This window comes from Ranitomeya imitator, chromosome 7 (genome assembly GCF_032444005.1).
Source record: "Ranitomeya imitator isolate aRanImi1 chromosome 7, aRanImi1.pri, whole genome shotgun sequence".
Classification (NCBI taxonomy): Eukaryota; Metazoa; Chordata; class Amphibia; order Anura; family Dendrobatidae; genus Ranitomeya; species Ranitomeya imitator.
Genome location: NC_091288.1, coordinates 49221885 through 49243590, shown reverse-complemented (window position 1 = coordinate 49243590; position 21706 = coordinate 49221885). Strand labels below are relative to the sequence as shown.

Here is a 21706-nt window from a genome sequence, read left to right as displayed (position 1 = left end):
AAGGGAACGGCACATGATCCAAGGCACACCACATCCTCTGTAAAACATGGTGGAGGCAACGTGATGGCATGGGCATGCATGGCTTTCAATGGCACTGGGTCACTTGTGTTTATTGATGACATAAGAGCAGACAAGAGTAGCCGGATGAATTCTGAAGTGTACCGGGATATACTTTCAGCCCAGATTCAGCCAAATGCTGCAAAGTTGATTGACGGCGCTTCATAGTACAGATGGACAATGACCCCAAGCATACAGCCAAAGCTACCCAGGAGTTCATGAGTGCCAAAAAGTGGAACATTCTGCAATGGCCAAGTCAATCTCCAGATCTAAACCCAATTGAGCATGCATTTCACTTGCTCAAATCCAGACTTAAGACGGAAAGACCCACAAACAAGCAAGACCTGAAGGCTGCGGCTGTAAAGGCCTGGCAAAGCATTAAGAAGGAGGAAACCCAGCGTTTGGTGATGTCCATGGGTTCCAGACTTAAGGCAGTGATTGCCTCCAAAGGATTTGCAACAAAATATTGAAATTAAAAATATTTTGTTTGGGTTATGTTTATTTGTCCAATTACTTTTGACCTCCTAAAATGTGGAGTGTTTGTAAAGAAATGTGTACAATTCCTACATTTTCTATCAGATATTTTTGTTCAACCCTTCAAATTAAACGTTACAATCTGCACTTGAATTCTGTTGTAGAGGTTTCATTTCAAATCCAATGTGGTGGCATGCAGAGCCCAACTCGCGAAAATTGTGTCACTGTCCAAATATTTCTGGCCCTAACTGTATAACTTTTTGCATGTCTGACTTTCATATGTGTATTTTTATGCTTTTCTTTTTTTAATCATTAAGTTATCCAATAAATAATATATTTTTATTGATTTTAACCCTTGAACATTTCTATATAGGTTTTTAGTGTGTGTATGTATATATATATATATATATATATATATATATATATATATATATATATATATATATATAACTACTATATAATTGTCTAAGAGTCACTTACGTCTGTCCTTCTGTCTGTCACAGTTATTCATTCGCTGATTGGTCTCGCCAGCTGCCTGTCATGGCTGCCGCGACCAATCAGCGACGGGCACAGTCCGGAAGAAAATGGCCGCTCCTTACTCCCCGCAGTCAGTGCCTGTCGCCCGCATACTCCCCTCCGGTCACCGCTAACACAGGGTTAATGCCGGTGGTAACGCACCACGTTATGCCGCAGGTAACGCACTCGGTTACCGCCGCTATTAACCCTGTGTGTCCCCAACTTTTTACTATTCACGCTGCCTATGCGGCATCAATAGTAAAAAACGTAATGTTAAAAATAATAATAAAAAAAAAACCTGCTATACTCACCCTCCGAAGTCGCTCGCGCCGGCCGCCATCTTCCGTTGCAGGTTCCAGTGGCAAAGATGGTATGGGAGAAGGACCTGCCATGACGTCACGGTCATGTGACCGCGACGTCATCACAGGCCCTGCGCGCCTGCACTAGAAAGACCTGCCATGACATCACGGTCATGTGACCGCGACGTCATCACAGGTCCTGCGCTCTGATACCAACCCTGGGACCGGAAGATGCCGTGGACTACAAGGGGCCCTCGGAAAGGTGAGTATATGTTTATTTTTTACTTTTTAACCTGTGACAAACCTGGCTGGGCAATATACTACGTGACTGGCCAATATACAGGTCCTTCTCAAAAAATTAGCATATAGTGTTAAATTTCATTATTTACCATAATGTAATGATTACAATTAAACTTTCATATATTATAGATTCATTATCCACCAACTGAAATTTGTCAGGTCTTTTATTGTTTTAATACTGATGATTTTGGCATACAACTCCTGATAACCCAAAAAACCTGTCTCAATAAATTAGCATATTTCACCCATCCAATCAAATAAAAGTGTTTTTTAATAACAAGCAAAAAAACCAACAAATAATAATGTTCAGTTATGCACTGAATACTTGGTCGGGAATCCTTTGGCAGAAATGACTGCTTCAATGCGGCGTGGCATGGAGGCAATCAGCCTGTGACACTGCTGAGATGTTATGGAGGCCCAGGATGCTTCAATAGCGGCCTTAAGCTCATCCAGAGTGTTGGGTCTTGCGTCTCTCAACTTTCTCTTCACAATATCCCACAGATTCTCTATGGGGTTCAGGTCAGGAGAGTTGGCAGGCCAATTGAGCACAGTAATACCATGGTCAGTAAACCATTTACCAGTGGTTTTGGCACTGTGAGCAGGTGCCAGGTCATGCTGAAAAATGAAATCTTCATCTCCATAAAGCATTTCAGCCGATGGAAGCATGAAGTGCTCCAAAATCTCCTGATAGCTAGCTGCATTGACCCTGCCCTTGATGAAACACAGTGGACCAACACCAGCAGCTGACATGGCACCCCACACCATCACTGACTGTGGGTACTTGACACTGGACTTCAGGTATTTTGGCATTTCCTTCTCCCCAGTCTTCCTCCAGACTCTGGCACCTTGATTTCCGAATGACATGCAAAATTTGCTTTCATCAGAAAAAAGTACTTGGGACCACTTAGCAACAGTCCAGTGCTGCTTCTCTGTAGCCCAGGTCAGGCGCCTCTGCCGCTGTTTATGGTTCAAAAGTGGCTTTACCTGGGGAATGCGGCACCTGTAGCCCATTTCCTGCACACGCCTGTGCACGGTGGCTCTGGATGTTTCCACACCAGACTCAGTCCACTGCTTCCTCAGGTTCCCCAAGGTCTGGAATCGGTCCTTCTCCACAATCTTCCTCAGGGTCCGGTCTCCTCTTCTCGTTGTACAGCGTTTTCTGCCACATTGTTTCCTTCCAACAGACTTACCATTGAGGTGCCTTGATACAGCACTCTGGGAACAGCCTATTTGTTGAGAAATTTCTTTCTGGGTCTTACCCTCTTGCTTGAGGGTGTCAATGATGGCCTTCTTGACATCTGTCAGGTCGCTAGTCTTACCCATGATGGGGGTTTTGAGTAATGAACCAGGCAGGGAGTTTATAAAAGCCTCAGGTATCTTTTGCATGTGTTTAGAGTTAATTAGTTGATTCAGAAGATTAGGGTAATAGGTCATTTAGAGAACCTTTTCTTGATATGCTAATTTATTGAGACAGGTTTTTTGGGTTATCAGAAGTTGTATGCCAAAATCATCAGTATTAAAACAATAAAAGACCTGACAAATTTCAGTTGGTGGATAATGAATCTATAATATATGAAAGTTTAATTGTAATCATTACATTATGGTAAATAATGAAATTTAACACTATATGCTAATTTTTTGAGAAGGACCTTAACTACGTGGCTCTGTGCTGTATACTACTTCGCTGTGCAATATACTACGTGGCTCTGTGCTGTATACTACGTCACTGGGCAATATACTACGTCACTGGGCAATATACTACGTGGCTCTGTGCTGTATACTACGTCACTGGGCAATATACTACGTGGCTCTGTGCTGTATACTTCATCACTGGGCAATATACTACGTGGCTCTGTGCTGCATACTGCGTCACTGGGCAATATACTATGTAACTGGGCAATATACTACGCAGCTCTGTGCTGTATACTACGTCACTGGGCAATATACTACATCGCTGCGCAATATACTACGTCACTAGGCAATATACTACATAACTGGGCAATATACTATGTGGCTGGGCAATATACTACGTGGCTGGGCAATATACTATGTGACTGGACAATATACTATGTGGCTGCACAATATACTACGTCACTGGGCAATATACTACGTGGCTGGGCAATATACTACGTCACTGGGCAATATACTACGTGGCTGGGCAATATACTACGTGGTTGGGCAATATACTACGTGACTGGGCAATATACTACGTGGCTGGGCAATATACTACGTGGCTGGGCAATATACTACGTGGCTCGGCAATATACTACGTGGTTGGGCAATATACTACGTGACTGGGCAATATACTACATGGCTGGGCAATATACTACGTGACTGGGCAATATACTACGTGACTGGGCAATATACTATGTGGGCTGGGCAATATACTATGTCGCTGGGCAATATACTACGTGGACTGTACAATATACTACGTGACTGGGCAATATACTACGTGGACTGTACAATATACTACGTGGACATGCATATTCTAGAATACCCGATGCATTAGAATCGGGCCACCATCTAGTATATGTATAAGACTCAAAAGCAATTCAAAAATATAATCTTTATTGCATAACTTAATTGAAAGCATAAAAATAGATATATGAAAGTCAGACATATAAAATGCTAATGCTAGATAATAGTAACTATAGTAACTGATAATGACAAAACTACGGTACCTTGTGTGAATGCTGCATTTATTTTTATGCTTTTTACTATTCCTGTAGGGATCAATATGATTTCCCCACAAAATTATTGCATAGCATGTATATTTTATGTATTTGTGCAATAAATGTTGTCGGTTTTTAAAAAAAATGTAAAGTGGTATGTGGAGAACTACATATAGATTATGGCCTCGTGTCATCAAAAGTAGCATTTTTTTTCGCCAGTCTTTTTGAAGGGGTGGAGTGGAATGTGAGACACTTGGTTTATTAAGAGGCGCACACTTCTTAATGAATCAGGCGAGGCGCGAAGTGACGTGCGCCTCCGTTTGTCCCTCTCTACAAATCTTACCCTAGTCAGAGACTGGAGTAAGATTGGCGTAAGGAACGGCGCCGCTTGTCTTGACTTTGTCGTTACGACCCAGCTCTGACCTTGTTGTTGAAGCCACAAAAATGGTGTGAAAATGTCAAAAGTGGCAAGTTTTTTGCACGGCTTCTCGTTATGAAAAAAATTTAGGGAAGGAAAAAGTTAATCCAGCTTCTGATCCACAATTCAAGGAGACATGATAAAATCATGAAGTCTTTATTCCAGAAGAATTAAAAATCAGTACAAAAATTCAAAAATACAAAACACCGGAAACAAACATCCTCTATGGTAGAGGAATAGTAGGGAGGACACAGAAAATTGAGAATACCAATTTGGTAAACCGAGGGCCTACATCTCGTTTACCACCTGACAGTGCACATTATATGGCCCGGTGGCCACCAAATACTCATTGCCTAACAGTCACTGAGCCAATGTGACATATACATGCATAGGCATTTTCTGGTTAACCCCTTACATACATTATCATTGTTACTATATGGTGTCTGTATGGTCTTGGTTCTTTGTTACAAGGAAGTCCCAGCATTTCCTATAGAAATGTCCCACACGGTCACTCTCGCGGAGCGTTGGAGATCTGTTCGCCTCCTCTTCTGATCTCTAGGGCTTTTAACATGAGCTGACATCTATCAGCCTGATTTCTGCAGGTGCAGAGAGATGAGATTTATTACAGCCAATATACAACCTCCCAATGGGACTTCAACAAAAGTGTTGATCCCAATGAATGTAAGATGTTGTAAGCAATTTGCAAGATGCAGCTTAGCTTTTACATACTATACTATTGGCTGTGTTTAATATAGAAGCTGCTTCTCCGATTTGGTAGTATACATAGGCAGCCATGATGGGAGGATTCGTATTGGAAATTATATTGTGCAAAGATTGAATTCTTCAATCATAATCAGGTTCTACTTTCTTCCTTTTCTAAGGTCGTTATGGCAAAAACATCTAAAAAAAGAAAAGTTCAGGGTGCTTATCCTTAGCCAATGCATGACGTATGTTTCCATTCTTTTTGCATATACTGTATGTATATGTGTTTGTATATTGAATTTGCACTCTATCTTCATGGATTAACTTCTTCCCGCACTGCTGATGATATGGCAGCAGTATTAGGGGGCATTTATACCGGCCGATTAGCATGACAAAGTGTTCCCAGTTATTGGCCAGTGTAAACAGGCATCTTAAGAATCATTGTTCTCTGCAGCACATCATCCTGTGTAAACAGGACACGTGCTGCCGAGAACAGTAACAGTCTATGATTGTTAATTAATTATTCCATGAGAATTGTGGCCGGCATATCTAACCAGGGTATTAAATGACTGCCGACTGGTAATAATGTAGCCGATTGGTGGTCAGTAGTGATGAGCGCTTAGTCTATGTTTGGATGTGCCGGTCAGGTTTTTGAAATGTATTCTTTAGCCTTCTGATCGTGCACTCCGCCTCCTAGCTTCAGGTGTTTTAATTACAGCAGGTCCAATACCCCTCCACAGAGAGAGAGAATTTTAGTCTAGTAAGAGGTTTTCACATGTACCCATTCAGATGGAGACGTTTATTCTCAGCGAGGTAAGGCAAGTTTAGGACCTGGTATAAGAGAGATGCCGTAAAGGGGCTACCAGGTAGACATAAAATTGGCCATTTTTATGCGCTAAAAGCTCTCATTTTTCATATTTCTAGTGCAGTAATGCAGTTCAAATTTCGTGTTTTCAAGTTTACATGTTTTAGCGCTGCAGTGTGCTGCCTTATTTATTTAATTAAAAAGTAGTGATGAGCGAACATGCTCAGATAACGTCTTATCCGAGCAAGCTCGGGTGTTATCTGAGTATCTTGGGAGTGCTTGTATATTATTTTTAAGTCCCTGCGGCTGTATGATTTGTGGCTGTTAGACATCCTCAACATGTGGGGATTCACTAACAAACAGGAAATCCCTGCATGTGTTGAGGCTGTCTAACAGCCACGAATCATGCAACTGCAGGGACTCGAACATAATATACGAGCACTACAAAATACTCAGATAACACCCGAGCATGCTCGGATAAGACATTATCCAAGCACGTTCGCTCATCACTAGTGGCCACCACCATCTTTTAGTGCAAATGCACCCAATGAAGTGTTCCCGCAGGGTATTTCCTCTGCGGACCTCCCGCTCCCACTGTTTATGCTGCTGCAGATATTTCTGTAAAATGATACGTCGAAGCTGCCAATTCTACCCTTAGAAACGTGCACCATACATTGATATCCTGCAAATATCAAATCTGGAACGTAAGGCAATTACTGTTATGAATATTCTGCTCAGATTGTGCATACAATTTATATAAATCACATGAGCAATGTCTGTACTGTATAATGCGGCAGATTTCCCATCCATATACTGTATCTGCTGCATTTGCCTCGCATGGGAACATACTCTTCTGGTATGAGGATGCTTTTTTTGCATCAAGACCCAATCTACCTGCCGTTACTCACAAAACCCTGGATTCTGAGTTGTTGGGGAAAAAAAATGTAATAGTTAATTAATATTTTTTTTACATTAAAAAAAAGACCAACATTTTAAAAAAATGCATTTTTTTTTCAACAATAGGTTATTTTGTTTGTTTTCAATGTGATATATACCAAAAACTGAATTGTTATTGGTTTACTCTTGGGAATTTGCTTCATTTCAATGGAAGCACATCATGATAAACTAGTAGTGTTATACAGTGTTAAATTTAAAAAAAAAAAGTTTTTCCCGGAACTAAGCCATTGTATCCACATCAGCTGAGATTTCTCAAGTTTGCTGCAGGCAGGAGTTACAGTCGCATTTATTTTTAATCTGCAGACAGCGGGGTTCCAGGAAATTCTGACCGACACGGAGATACTGGCGGTGCTCGTGGGGTGTCTGTGTCACGATCTTGACCACAGAGGAACCAATAATGCCTTCCAGGCCAAGTAAGTTCATCCATTGTTACTGAGCCCATAACTGACTTTGGTAAATCCTTACATTCTGTTCACTGATGTGTAGATTTATATATGAGAATATTCATTTTTATGCTCCATGAACAAAGCTATCAACTGCTGTGTAAACACATTATGGGAAATGATGCAGCAGCTCTTCTTGCTTTAATTGCAGGATTTCTTTCATTTCATGCTGTCAACTGTATTTTTCTTCTATAAGCAGGCCTCTTAAATCCAAGGGCTCATTTCTGCTGCTCACATTGACACGTCGCTTGCGAATTGACATTACTTTTTATATAGTAAAAGTGTAATCAGGTGGTGTGGCTGACCGTGCAGCCAAAAGTCTCCGCCAGCAGTGGCCAATAGCCTTACCATTTCGAAGCAATATGTGCGGCCAGTAGAGGGCAGAATTTCGGCTGCGTGGCCAAGCACACCGCCTGTTCTCACTTTTAGGGTAGGTTCTTACAAGCATATACAAAATTGTACCGTAATAATCGTATAATATGATCCGATTTTTTTTTACGCACCCATAGACTTGAACACGTGTGTCTCATCTGATTTATGGAAGACTCTAGCCCATGCTGCCATTTTTTTCACATGCAGATTCAGTCAATGAAAAAAAATTGCTGATATGCACTGCCTCATTAAGGCTACGTTCACATTAGCGTTATGCGGGGCTGCGTCGGGCGCAGCCGCGGCGACGCATGCGCCATGCGCTCCTATATTTAACATGGGGGCGCATGGACATGCGTTGTCTTGCGTTTTGTGACGCATGCGTCTTTTTGGCGCAACAGAAAACGCTGCATGATGCAGTTTTTTCTGCGCCAAAAATCATGAAAAAATGAACGCACGCATCACAAAAAGCTGCGTTTTGCATGCGTTTTTGCATGCGTTGTGCGTTGCGTTGCCGACGCAGCACAGCACAACGCAAATGTGAACGTAGCCTAACATTGGTCTGTTGTTTTCACAGACAGCACTCTGGCTGAAAATACGGTTGCGTGGACGAGTACCAAACCTAACATGATAGCCTCCTTTGCTGATCATTTATATAGAAAAACTTGGCTTTTTCTTCTAGGAACAGCGTCACTCCTGTCCAAAGATTGTGTTTTGTATTGCAGCACGCCTGTCGAAGTAAATGAAGGCAAGCCTGTAACACAGCACACAACCTGTGGATAGCTGTACCTCTGACTCCGGAAGAAAGGATCCATTTAGCAAAAATGTCCACAGTCACATTACAAATGCATGTGCTCCCCTGAGTGGGTCCGTCGAAAATCGACATTCCACATGGAAAAAGTGAAAGGTTCAGAATATAAGCAACAAAAATCAAGTGAGAAAGAGAGCCACATTTATAAATAACCATAATATCTATACTGAAAGATACACAAATACATATAAAAACATATGAAACAATGGGAAGCCACTAGGTGGCACCACGACCCGCATAAATAGCTCATTACTAAATTAGTGTGTCTAATCGCTCATAGAGTACCCAAATGATAGCTGCTAATGAAATATGTTTATTAGATTAGTCATAGTTTATAAAGAATATTACAGCAGTACATCCAAAGAGATAAAGAAACAGTGTTACTTAATACCTTTACAGGATTGTGGTGCTAAACCCAGGAGAAAACCCCGACGTACGTTTCGGTGCCTGCCTTCTTCTGAAAAGATCCATGTACATTCCTGATAGGGTTACATTTATTTGGGGTTTTGGGGGGCAGCACAAAGTGTTAAATCCAGATGTTAGCTGTACGCTGTGAGATTGAAGAGGAGCTATCACCTGATCAAACGTGGCCAGTTTTTACTATTTATTTTATTCCTGCCACTCCCCTGAGTATTCCATTTTCTGTTCTTCTTGTTAAATCCACAATATGGTTCCAGAGGTTTGGACCTTTTTATTTAGTGCTACTATTTATGGTCTTTACCAAGAAGGCTTGGTTCACAAGGTAAAAAGGTAGAGATACTAAAGAAAACGCCCCCAAAGAATCCCTTGTACCAAGCCTTCTTGTAAATATCATAAACATTAGCACTAACTAGAAAAATATATTTCTCTGAAATTGTATGGTGGATATAAAAAAAAGGGTTACTCATAGGAGTAGAGGGAATAATAAAAAAATTGGACACTTTTGGCCTGATGACACGTCCTCATTTATATTAGCCCCATATGTTTATCTCCCCCTAGTGGTGGCACTATGCAGTCTATTTGTATGTTTTCCCCGTTGTTTTCTACTGCTGTAGAATATGTTGGCACCATGTAAGTAAGTTGACTTAGACATAAGCTATCCTATGGATACATCAGCAACATGGTCGGTGGTGGTCCATCACCCAGCAGCCCACTAATCAGCTCATATCTTCTCCGACAGTGGCTGGATGTAACCAGAACATTACAGTGCCAAACATTGTTTTGTGGCCATTGTAGAGTTTTTTTTCTTTATCTCCTATGTTCCCATTGTGGCTAACCCTATAGTTTAGGAGACAGAGGGCATCAGTCCTTCCAGACTCTGGCACACAACATCCTGTTTCTTGGCCAGCAGTAGCACATTGATTGAGGCCCAAGGGTTGAGTCCACGGAGTAGCTGCTGGTCGATAGTTTGGGCTGGCAGGGGACAGTTAGGAAGTCGAGCCAATACCAGAAGGTCAGGAACAGAATAATTTGGCGGAAGAATAGTCTACACACAAGCCGAGGTCAGAATCAGGAATCAAACTAGTCAGGAAAGAGCAATGTAGTGATTGCACCAGGGTCAACTCAAATCTAAAAACTGGGGGTAGGAGACGAAATCAGGAGTTGATATAGCGAGCAGTTCCATCCATGGCTCACAGCAGGGAGTTATTACAAAACCAAAGACTGGAAATAACCCCCAAACTCTCTGCCTGGACGGCACCACAAGACCCAGGGTATTGAACAGGTCTGTTACGTTGACGCCCTGTGTCACCCTCAATGACGGTGACAGAGGCAGAAACAGGGGTATCAGGAAGCGACATAGATGCTACAGGTGCCATACTGAAGTTTGCATTGGTGTCCAGCACTTATGCTCATTACAACCAACCAGGTTGCTGATTTTATTTGCCAAAGGCAACTAATTCAGTTTTATTTAGCAGCAGTTTTGATCAATTACCCCCCTTGGTTTTCCTAATATTTTTAATTGGAATTCTTCTTCTAGTGCATGGTAAAAATATACAGTACTATGACAATATATCCTGACCCCTGAAGGCCCAACCTAACAGGACATTTCTACACATATTTTAGGTAGACCTTTAATTCTGGCGATGGTGTCACCAGTGCTATATTCTTCCTAATCCCCCCACCATATCGCAGTTACCATACTGATTAAATATCAGGATGATGGAACTTTTCAGGACTCCTCCAGGGAGTCGTAGTCTATTCCTTTCCAAGTATAATCTCTTTTACTCATTTCTGGAGAATGAAAACCCATCTTGTCATCACAGGCTGGGATCCAGAAGTAAAAGAGTACGGCACATAAATCTCTTGTGACAGTCCAATCCTATTCTCCACCCCCTCACAACAATTCTCCATTTCATAATTACATTCTTTATTTCTTCCACTGCCACATTTTAACCATTTGTGCCTTCAGCCCTTGACCCAATTATTGTCTACACTGCTACTATAGTATTATGGGGTCTGGCTAAAATCTCAGCATTGCTCAATATCAAACAGTGGCAGAGTAAGGGGGAGAGCAGAGCAGAACATGACAAATGATCGTACTCATCCACCAACACATCACATTTAACCTCATAAAGTGAGAATTTGTTATTCCTTTCGTTCCCTTTTCTTCGCGTAAATTCTTTTTATTTCAAAGACAGTTAATATACACCCCTCAACATTGAAAATGCAACACCAAGAAGTGGTGGAATTATGGAAATCACAGGATGGTTAGACATGTTAATAATCTGCATATGATAGAAAAATGGAAACAACATTTTCTAAATATTTCGATTTATTCAGTATGGAGTATGAGCGTCACATGCAGAAATCCCGGCATTTTCACACCTTGGCTTTTATTAATGAGGAAATTAATGGTTGTCTGAGGAAGATGCTCTGAATACTCTTGGGTAAATCATCAAGATCTCCTGCTGGCATCAACTTGTGCAATTGCCGATCAATGACGTCCCAGATGTGACGATGGGAGACTCTGCAGGCCAGTGTTGGACTGGGGTGCTAAGGGCTCACCAGTAACATTGACTGTGGGGGCCCACTTTTCACCTGCATACAAATATTACACTACCCTTGTTCACACATTTACCTATATCTCTATATAATAATAAACTGGGTAGTTTGGTTAATGAATGATGATATGCTGCTTTTTTATGTACAGAGTGAATCAATTGAATTATGCCAAATAATAGATAGACCTCCATTGCCTTCTTGCTCTGCTCCGTGAGATCAGTGGTGTGAGGTCAGTAGAACGCCTTTAGCTGGACATCTGGTTCGTAGCCCAATGTCACGCAAGTGACTTTTAATGGTTTGTGTAGAACTTGTTTGACACGTTAAGCTTGCAGTACAGAATGCCTCAATAGTGTCCCAGAATTTTTTCCGAAGTGTCCCAGAAGCTTTTTTGTCAACACTACAGGACTGGTCGCATATTGTTTGTGCTACAGTGAGCAGCCTACATGGCCTAAATATGATATCATGGACTACAGCATCTACAGACTTGTCTCCTATTGATCACATCTGGGACATCATCAGTTGGTAATTGCAAAGAGAGGTGCCAGCTGTGGATCTTGATGATTTACCCAAGTGCATTCAACGTGGCAGAACATTCCTCAACCATTATACATAATATATATCACTATGTACACTGTAGCCACTTCTGACTGTATCCTTATTGCATTACTGAGCAGTACCTATATTAGAGAGTATTACCACTCTAATTGCTCACACTATCATTTTGTATCATTAGTTTACGACCCCACATACCAAATAAACAGTTTGGAGAGAGGTAAACGGTGGTGTCTAGTGTGGTAGCACTTTTGCATTTGTACTATGAAAACTTATTAGGTAGTTGATTAAAGAGAGTTCTAACTTTTTGTAACCTTTATTGAAAATATACTATATGACCATTTTATAGCTTCAGTTCCTAAGCAGATGTCCACGTCTCCATGGTGACAGACTACGAGCAAAACCTGTGTAGTCTGATTTTGGAGTCTTGCTGCTGCCTAGCATCCATCTACTAAGCTTTACTTGTATGGAAACACCCCACAAGATCTGCTGTTTCTGGAAGTGTGCTGACTTATTCTTTAACATCTTTAAGCCAAGTACCCCTAGTCACAGGACGTTGTAAATAAGGTTTTACCTACAATGCCGTTGGAGGCTCCGTTTGGAAGCTCTGTCCACAGTTCCTATAGATTCACAATGTAACCCTGATATACTCTACTATAAGTTAACTTAATCTTTTTTGTGTCATTGGTGTCTGTTGCTTGGCAGACCCGTCATGTTTCATGGTTTTAATTCAGAAGAGGGCAAGAAAAAGTTGTGTGTGAAACGCGTTGCTAAAATCTTTTCCCATATGCTTCCCCATATGTATATATAGCTTGTACCTCTTACTGATAGCATTAGAATCAGAAATGGTACATATGACTCCATTCAGCAAGAGGAATACAAACCACACTCCAGACCTCCCAAATAAAGATACAGACCCCAGGCAAGACCCCCTTGTATACAGACCCCATATTTGGATCAGTCCCTGCTCTATATACAGAAACCACATCAGACCCCATAAAAAATTGCAGACCCCAGCCCACCCCTGTATCTAGATCAGTCGCCATATCAGACCCAATAAAAAATGACATACCCCACCTCAGACCCGTAATGAGACCTCATAATCTCCCTTTAGCAGAATTTTTCCCTTTTCCTTACAGCGCACTTTGCCATAACTTTATTCTTCTCTTTTTACAAAGTTGGGAGAGTTTCTGACAAGGGTCATTCAGCTGAACATTATGTACACACATCATTATTATCTCCAGGAAATTTTAGTAAAAACCTAATATTTGTTGTTACGCGGCATATCATATCAGTATTCAGCCATGATGGTTCACATCTAGTATTCTTTTCTCGGCAAGTTCAGTGAACAGTGAGTCACCGGCTGTCACTCCTGCAGCTCATCCAGATTGATGAAATCAGTGGGATACCAACATTGCATGGCCCGGCGACAGGTGTCATTGTGCTGACATTCTTTCTTTCCCATTTTCAGAAGCGGCTCGGCTCTGTCTCAGCTCTACGGAACGTCGGCCACCTTGGAGCATCATCATTTTAACCACGCTGTCATGATTCTTCAGAGCGAGGTACACACATAATTGGGAAGTTGGGACACATTTCCTAGAAATAAACTGTAAGTTGCATTTACCCCACTCTCAAACTTTACCTGGGATTACAAGTCTGGTAATATTTTACGAGGAAAAAAATAATTTGTCCCAATATATTTTTTTGGGCAAATTCTATGATTCAGTGGATCATCCCTTTAAATCTTGTTTCAGATGGGCTTTCTATCAAGGAATCCCAAGAGTAAAGTGGTCCAAACCACACAGTACAGTGTTGGCGGCACATGCAAGATTGGTTCTCCATTAAAATCTGAATTACAGAAAAGTCTAATTAGTGCGTAGGGGCGACGCCGCTTAGATAAAAAAATAAGACACACAGACTACAATTCTTTATTTGACATTTCTTAGGCAATGGTCTCCATGTGAGAGAAATGGTCCGATTATGCTGATTAGACTCTGATCAGTGTATGATCGGAGTGGGATCCCTATTTCTCGGATGTGGAGAATTAACAAAAGGTTTCTCCATTCTGTCAGTCCGTGAAAATCTGTATGATGTTTTGTGACGGACCCATAGAATGGCCGAATACAATCCGAAGCAAATCGTGCACGCTGCGATCTTTTTTTCTTCAGAACGCTCGGTCCAAGGAAAAAAAATCGTACAACCACATGGCCTCATTTAATAACATTGGTCCGATGCTCTCCAGTGTTTTGTAGGATAGTTCATGGACGGAAACTACAGTCATCTGCACAAGCCCTTAGTCACTTTTCTTTTTTCTTTTTATCTTATAGTATTCGCTGATTTCTTTTGCACCCGATTCTTCAAAATGGCCCATGTAGTACATAAATATGGAGCAAAATCAAAAACTCTTTTTTTCATTAGCCAGTTTTGCAACTTTCTAGCACCAAAAGTTGCAAAACTTTAGAAAAGTTGAATGTTCCTCTAAAAATACGTCAAATTGTAAACGTCTACCGAAACCTTACTCCAGGCAAAGACTGGAGTGAGATGGGCCAATACAATGTGACATTTGCTAAAAGTTGCATGTCGTGAATCTGTCTAAGGCCGGGATCACACATGCGAGAAACACGTCCGTGTCTCGCATGTGAAACCCAAGCTCTTGCGCCAGCACTTGGGAGCGGAGTGTGCGGCCGTATAGCAACACATGGAGCCGCACGCTCCGCTCTGGAGTGCCGGTGCCAGAGCTTGGGTTTCACATGCGAGACACGGACGTATTTCTCGCATGTGTGATCCCGGCCTCAGTCTACGTTCCCCGTATGAGTTTTCGGTGAGTTATTTACGTTGCGTATTTTCGAAAAAAATGAAAATAACCTATTCTGCTTAATGGGTGCAGAGATGGTGCAGAGTATCTGCAACATCAAAAACTAACTGAGAGCTCATCATGGGAATGTAGACTTGGTCCTGGCCAGATACTCCAACATGGTGGGAACGTAACCCAAGGGCATATTTGCGTGTTAGCATTTGGTCAGTATTTTGCATCAGTATTTTTTTTTGGCCAAAACTAGGAATGGAACTTATAGAGAAAAATTATTATTGAAAGATTGACACCCGTTCTGTGTTTTGGAGACACTCCTGGCTTTGCCATACAAATACTGATGGAATACTGATCAAAAATACTGATGCGTGAACAAAGCCTGAAACATGTGGATTAGCAAAGCTGAAGCTGTTGAGGAAAAAATGAAAAAAGTCTTAAAAAAGAAAATTAACTTTAAAAGTGGTTCAAAATGTAAAGAGAGTAAAGCGCAAATAGGAAAGGCACTAAAACAAAAAGGAGAAAATTACTCCAGAAAAATGGCAATGAAGAATTGAGGCCACAAATCTTACCCACAAGAAAGAAAACTCTCTGGTGCCACATATAGGTGGCTATCCTTAAAGGGAGGGACAAGATTAGAAAAACATTTCTTCCTAAGTCAGCTCCGCACTGGTCCCTTGGTTGTGTCTTACAAAATCCACAAAGGATCAATTAATTACTTCCCCCACTGTATATATATATGTGTGTGTCACTGACATCTATATATATATATATATATATATATTCTATGTGTATATATCTATTCTAACCTGTCATTGTGATTTTACTGTATGCGGCACATGAATTGTCGGCTTTTCAAAGGACAACGGTGTGTAAAATAACGGACAGCACTCGCATAGTCCGAGTGCTGTGCGATTTTTTTTCTCGCACCCATAGGCTTGCATTAGCGAGTCTCGGACGATATACGCGTACAGTCCCAGCACGATGTGATTATACACGCACACCGAATACGACTGAGAAAATAAAGGATGATTAACACTGAGCCGAGTGCTATGGGATGTTTTCTCGCACAGCGTTCACCCATATTCAACGCCAGTGTGACCCCGGCCATAGAGTTGGTTGCTTGAACAGAATCTTGTCTTAGGAAGGAAAATTGGTCTTATCTTATGCAGCTAGAGAGACCTGTACATGGAGCTTGTATGTTGTACCCATGGTTATGTGCGTTCCCTCCGGGCTGCAGCTGGTTCCTCATACTTAAAAAAAAAAAAAACACTAAAAGGCCAGTTGACTTCCTATGAAATTGACACTAGTGTCTGTCTAAAATATCAAAAGCAGATTATAAGCCACAATGGGGACAGGGACTGATGCAAATGGTGACGACAACCTCTGGACAGCACTGGCAGATATCTTGCATGAATGAAAACTTCTATAACACAACTTACATCTACTGTACAAGTGAACCCTCTAAAAATGCATTTCTCAGCTGGTCCACCAGATGGCAGTAAAACATCTTTTTCTGATTTTCATAGCAGTGAGCAAGTAAATACAAGCATTATTCCTCCAGGGGGACTGGGAAACAAAAAAGCAAAGTATATATATATATATATATATATATATATATATATATATATATATATATAGATAGATATACGGTATAAATACAAATAATGCCAATTCTTCAGCATAATTGCTGCTTTTCTCAAAAAATGGTGACGCAAAGCAATTTTTTTAAAAATTGTAAAACATAAAAAACTGTATAAATTTGATACCACCATAACCACACTGAGCCTTAGAGCAAAGTTAACATGTCATTTTTACCACAAAGTGAACATCGTAAAAATAAAAAATAATAAAATAATCGTGGAATCGTCTTTCTTTATCCCAGCAAATTTGGAATTCTCTTATCATTTTTTCCCCTTTTTCAACACATTATATGGTAAAATGAATTGTGTCATTCAAAACTGCAACTTGTTTTTGCAAAAAGGATAACATTTCATATGGCTTTTTGGAAGGCAAGGAAAAAAATTACCGTGAAATAAACCAAAAAATGGAGTTAGGGTATGTTCACACATTCCTGATTTCCATCCTTTTTTTTTCAGGACTGTTTTTTAAAAAACTGCAGCTCTTGGCAGAAAACACAGGTCCTTTTTTTGGTCCTTTTTTTGTCCTTTTTTGATGCGTTTTTTGATCCTTTTTTTTATGCAGTTTTCTATGCAGAGTCTGTGTGTTTTCTAGGAAGTTTTTTAGGGTTAAAATGGCTGAAAATACCCTAACCCTACCCCTAACCCTAACCCTACCCCTAACCCTACCCCTAACCCTAACCCTAACCCTACCCCTAACCCTACCCCTAACCCTACCCCTAACCCTAACCCTACCCCTACCCCTACCCCTAACCCTACCCCTAACCCTATTCTAACCTTAGTGGGAAAAAAAAAATTCTTAATTTTTTTTTATTGTCCCTACCTATGGGGGTGACAAAGGGGGGGGGGGTGTCATTTACTATTTTTTTTATTTTGATCACTGAGATAGATTATATCTCAGTGATCAAAATGCACTTTGGAACGAATCTGCCGGCCGGCAGATTCGGCGGGCGCACTGCGTATGCGCCCGCCATTTTGCAAGATGGCGGCGCCCAGGGAGAAGACGGCCGGACGGACACCGGGACGCCGGGTAAGTATAAGGGGGGGAGATTAGGGCACGGGGGGGCGTCGGAGCACTGGGGGGGCGCATCGGAGCACGGGGCGGTGGGATTGGAGCACGGGGGGGCGGGATCGGAGCACGGGGGGGCAGCCACACTCCGCCCATGCACTTCCGCCCACTTCCCCGCACTTCCTGCTGCAGCGGTTCTGCACCACAAACCGCAGTAAAACCCGCAGATATTTTTTTCATCTGCGGGTTTTACTGCGGGTTTGACCTCACAATGGAGGTCAATGGGTGCAGAACCGCTGCGGCTCCGAAAAAAGAAGTGACATGGTACTTCTTTTTTCCCGCAGCTATTCAGCGCGGCTTTTTTTTTTATTTTCCGCATTGTGGGCACAGCAGTTCCTGTTTTCCATAGGGTACAATGTAATGTACCCTGCATGGAAAACAGCTGCGGACCCGCAGCGGGAAAATCGCGGCAATTCCGCATGAAAAAAAGGATCGTGTGAACATGGCCTTAATCTGTTTACGGTAAATGCTATATGTAGTTGCCTTGACTGGACACTAGATGGCAATGTTTAAATACTGATTGATGCTATTGTCTTTCCATGGCTGCCATTGCTCTAGAGGGACACTAGATGGCACTGTAGATCGACAATAAAACAATAGCGGTGCGTGGCGGCATCCAGCGCCGTGCAAGGATCGATGGCCGAGTCTGCGTAAAATATACTTATAAATAAACCTATAAAATGTATTTACTCTATGGACTACTGACCCATTAAATAAGGTCATATGTTAGTAACATTACATGATAAACCCTAATCGTGCATTGATTTACTATATCAGCGTCATTAAAATAAAATGGCCAATGGCAACTCATGGGGCCCACCTGCTCCTCCACATGCGGACATCGCAGTAGGATGGAGCAGCTATTTGTAGGGTCTTATAGGATCATTTTGGTGTTTTAATTAATATTTTGTCATTTTAGTGAAATTGCAGCAATGCACATTTCCATGAGACAAGCTGTATGGCTATATGGTGCCATTATAGGCCGCACATCTTTACTACTCGATCATTGATTTTCGCTCTTTTATTATATAGCAGAAAACCATCACTAATTTCTGGATAATCTTATTTATATCCTGAATATAAGGATTTTAATATTCGCCCCCAATCAAGTCTTTTTTTCTTTGCCATATGCTTCGCTATTATATGATAAATATAATGTAGTATTTTGTTATCCATTGATGGAAATCAGCTCTCCATACACTGATATCTTAGGGATTGTATAGCGCTGCTTATTAAACACTGCAGCCGATCTGGAAACATAGAGCTGCAGGGTAAAGCATGGGGGGTTCCTTATTGTTGCCTTTTTAAAGGATAATCTTGAAGATGGTAGACTATCCCCTATATACAGAATAGGTCTAATCTTTGGGGTCCAATCTGAAGAACATGGCACTGGATCAGAGCATCCAGGTTCTCCATCTTGAATGGGGCAGAGGTGCACATGCTCACACTTCGCTCCATTCATTGCTTATGGAACTCAGTTATTTCCAGCGGTCCCATAGACAATGGCGGGGGTGGAGGTTAAACATGAGTGCACCTCTGCCCCATTCAAGAGGGGGATCGGCAGAGCCGGGATCCAGTGCCATGTTCTTCGGGTCGCTGGGGTTCTCAGTGGTTGAGTCGCCCTCCATAGCCTTCCTGCTGGGCCCTGTCTGCTAGTTAACGAGTAAGGGCCAATTTTAAACAGACTGATTATTTTGATCAGTTTGGTCCGAGTGTCATCCTATTTTCTCATACATGGAGAATAAAAGTTTCTCCTCCTTCTCCTTCTTTCCGCACTGGGATGTCATCCGATTATGGTCTGTATTTTTTTTTTTCACGGACCCATTGACTTACATTGCCGATTTTGATCCGATGATCAAATCAAAATCGGACATATCGTGAATGACCTCATAGGCTATCACAGAAACAAGTGTTCTCCATGAGAACCACTGATAACACTTCTATGAGAAAATCAGGCGTCTGAATGAAGCCTAATGGTCATCTTAGATTTTTTTTAAATATATATATATATTACATGACATAATAATAAACCATCTAATATATCTTATTAGAGAAATCGGCTTCTTTCTCCCCCTGAACAGATCTTTCACTCTCATTACTCTATATTCACAGGTGAAATCTGTCGCACTTACTGACATAGGAGATGACAGTTGGTGCTCATGAAGTTCTACGGAGAACTGTAACTATTGTTCCAGGAGAACTTGCTGCAGAATGTCTGTGTCGGCCTCTAGATCCTCCTCCCTCCATAGAATTTTATGACCACCATCTCCTGTCTTAGTAAACAGAAAGCCTGTATTCACTGAAAACAGATTTTACATATTTTACCCATAAATTGGGAGTAAATGATGAAGACATGATGACAAAAAAACAGATTTCTCTGATAAGATATTCTATTAATTTATTTAATAAAAATTAAAACGACTTGTTAAATCTGTGATTTTCTGAGCCCTCGTCTTTCCCCCACTACATTTGCCTCATTGGCTGGTCATTATGAATGGATGTGACTGGTCCCAATGATGTGAATAAGAAGGGCCACAATACGAGACACGGCGGCTTCTATGACATCTTCCCTGAACAGTGGGGGTCCTAGTGGAGATCCATTACCCAATCATTGATGACCTTCTCCCACCATGAGCTTTTTGGTGAGTTATTGGCGTTACACATTTTCTGCACTCATTAAGTAAGATAGATTACTTGCATTTTTTTTTTTGCAAATACGCAGCGTAAAAAAACTCACCAAAAACTCATTGTGGGAACGGAGCCTAAGGAGAAAATCTTAATGGAAAAGACTTGGAGAAACCTTTAGGCTCCGTTCGGATGATGAGTTTTTGGTGAGTTTTTTTTACGCTGCATATTTTTTTAAAAAAAAATGCAAGTAATCTATCTTAATTAATTAGTGCCGAAAATCTGCAACGTAAAAAACTCATCGCGGGAACTTACCCTTTGAAAGGCTTCTCCCACAAAAGATACCCAAGATATGTTTCCACCATGAACTTTTGGTGAGTTTTTGATGTTGCAGATTTTCTGCACCCAAAAAGTAGAATAGGTTACTTGCAATTTTTTTTTTAAAATACGCAGCGTAAAAAAACTCAACAAATACTCAACGTGTGCACGTGGCCTTAGACATTACCAGATTGCTGGTACCTATAACGGCTCCAGAACTTCCGTCCTTCTGTCCTACTTGAGATCATTGTGATTTTTATGATTTCTAGCCATGCTAAATGTAAAACCCATCAGAACATGTTACCACTGGCTTAAAGGGATTGTCCTGGATTTGAAAAAAAAAACTGGACAACCATAAGGAAAATTAATAAAATGAAAAATTTGTTGAATCCCCTGAAGCCTTTAACCCCAGCATTCTGGTGGTCCCGGGCCAGTCTCTGTTTTTTTGTTATTGTTTTTTTTTCCCCACATTCAGCAATATCATCATACACATCCTCAGGCCAGTGATTGGCTTCAACGATCAAGTGCAAGTGCAGGATGGTGCAGCAGCAAGTAACTAAACAGAGAGCACTGGAGTGTCAGTGCTGGATCTGAGGGGGGTGAAAATGGAGGTTTTTTTTATTTTATTGCTGTTAGCCCATTTTATTTTTTTAATTACAGACAGTGCCTTTAAACCTTTAATAAAAGTGGGGGGGAAAAAAGAAAATATGACAGTTGTTGTACCCGATGCTGCCAGCAGAGGGCACTATTGTCCTCACTGCACAGTGCAGGAGAGCGCTTGGGAAGAAGAGCTCGGCCTGACTGTAGACTTGGCCCGACTGTAGGCTCGGCCCGACTGTAGGCTCGGCCCGACTGTAGACTCGGCCTGACTGTAGACTCGGCCTGACTGTA

The 21706-nt window shown here is 41.4% G+C and overlaps 1 protein-coding gene across 1 annotated transcript in view; it reads left to right on the top strand.

Annotated features, from left to right (window-relative positions):
- PDE11A (phosphodiesterase 11A) overlaps positions 1–21706 on the top strand; it is a 572166-nt gene that overhangs the window by 443094 nt on the left and 107366 nt on the right. The window contains exons 13-14 of the mRNA XM_069733206.1: positions 7504–7613; positions 13829–13919. Of these exons, the coding sequence (XP_069589307.1) occupies positions 7504–7613; positions 13829–13919 (201 nt within the window). The remainder of the gene's footprint in view (positions 1–7503; positions 7614–13828; positions 13920–21706) is intronic.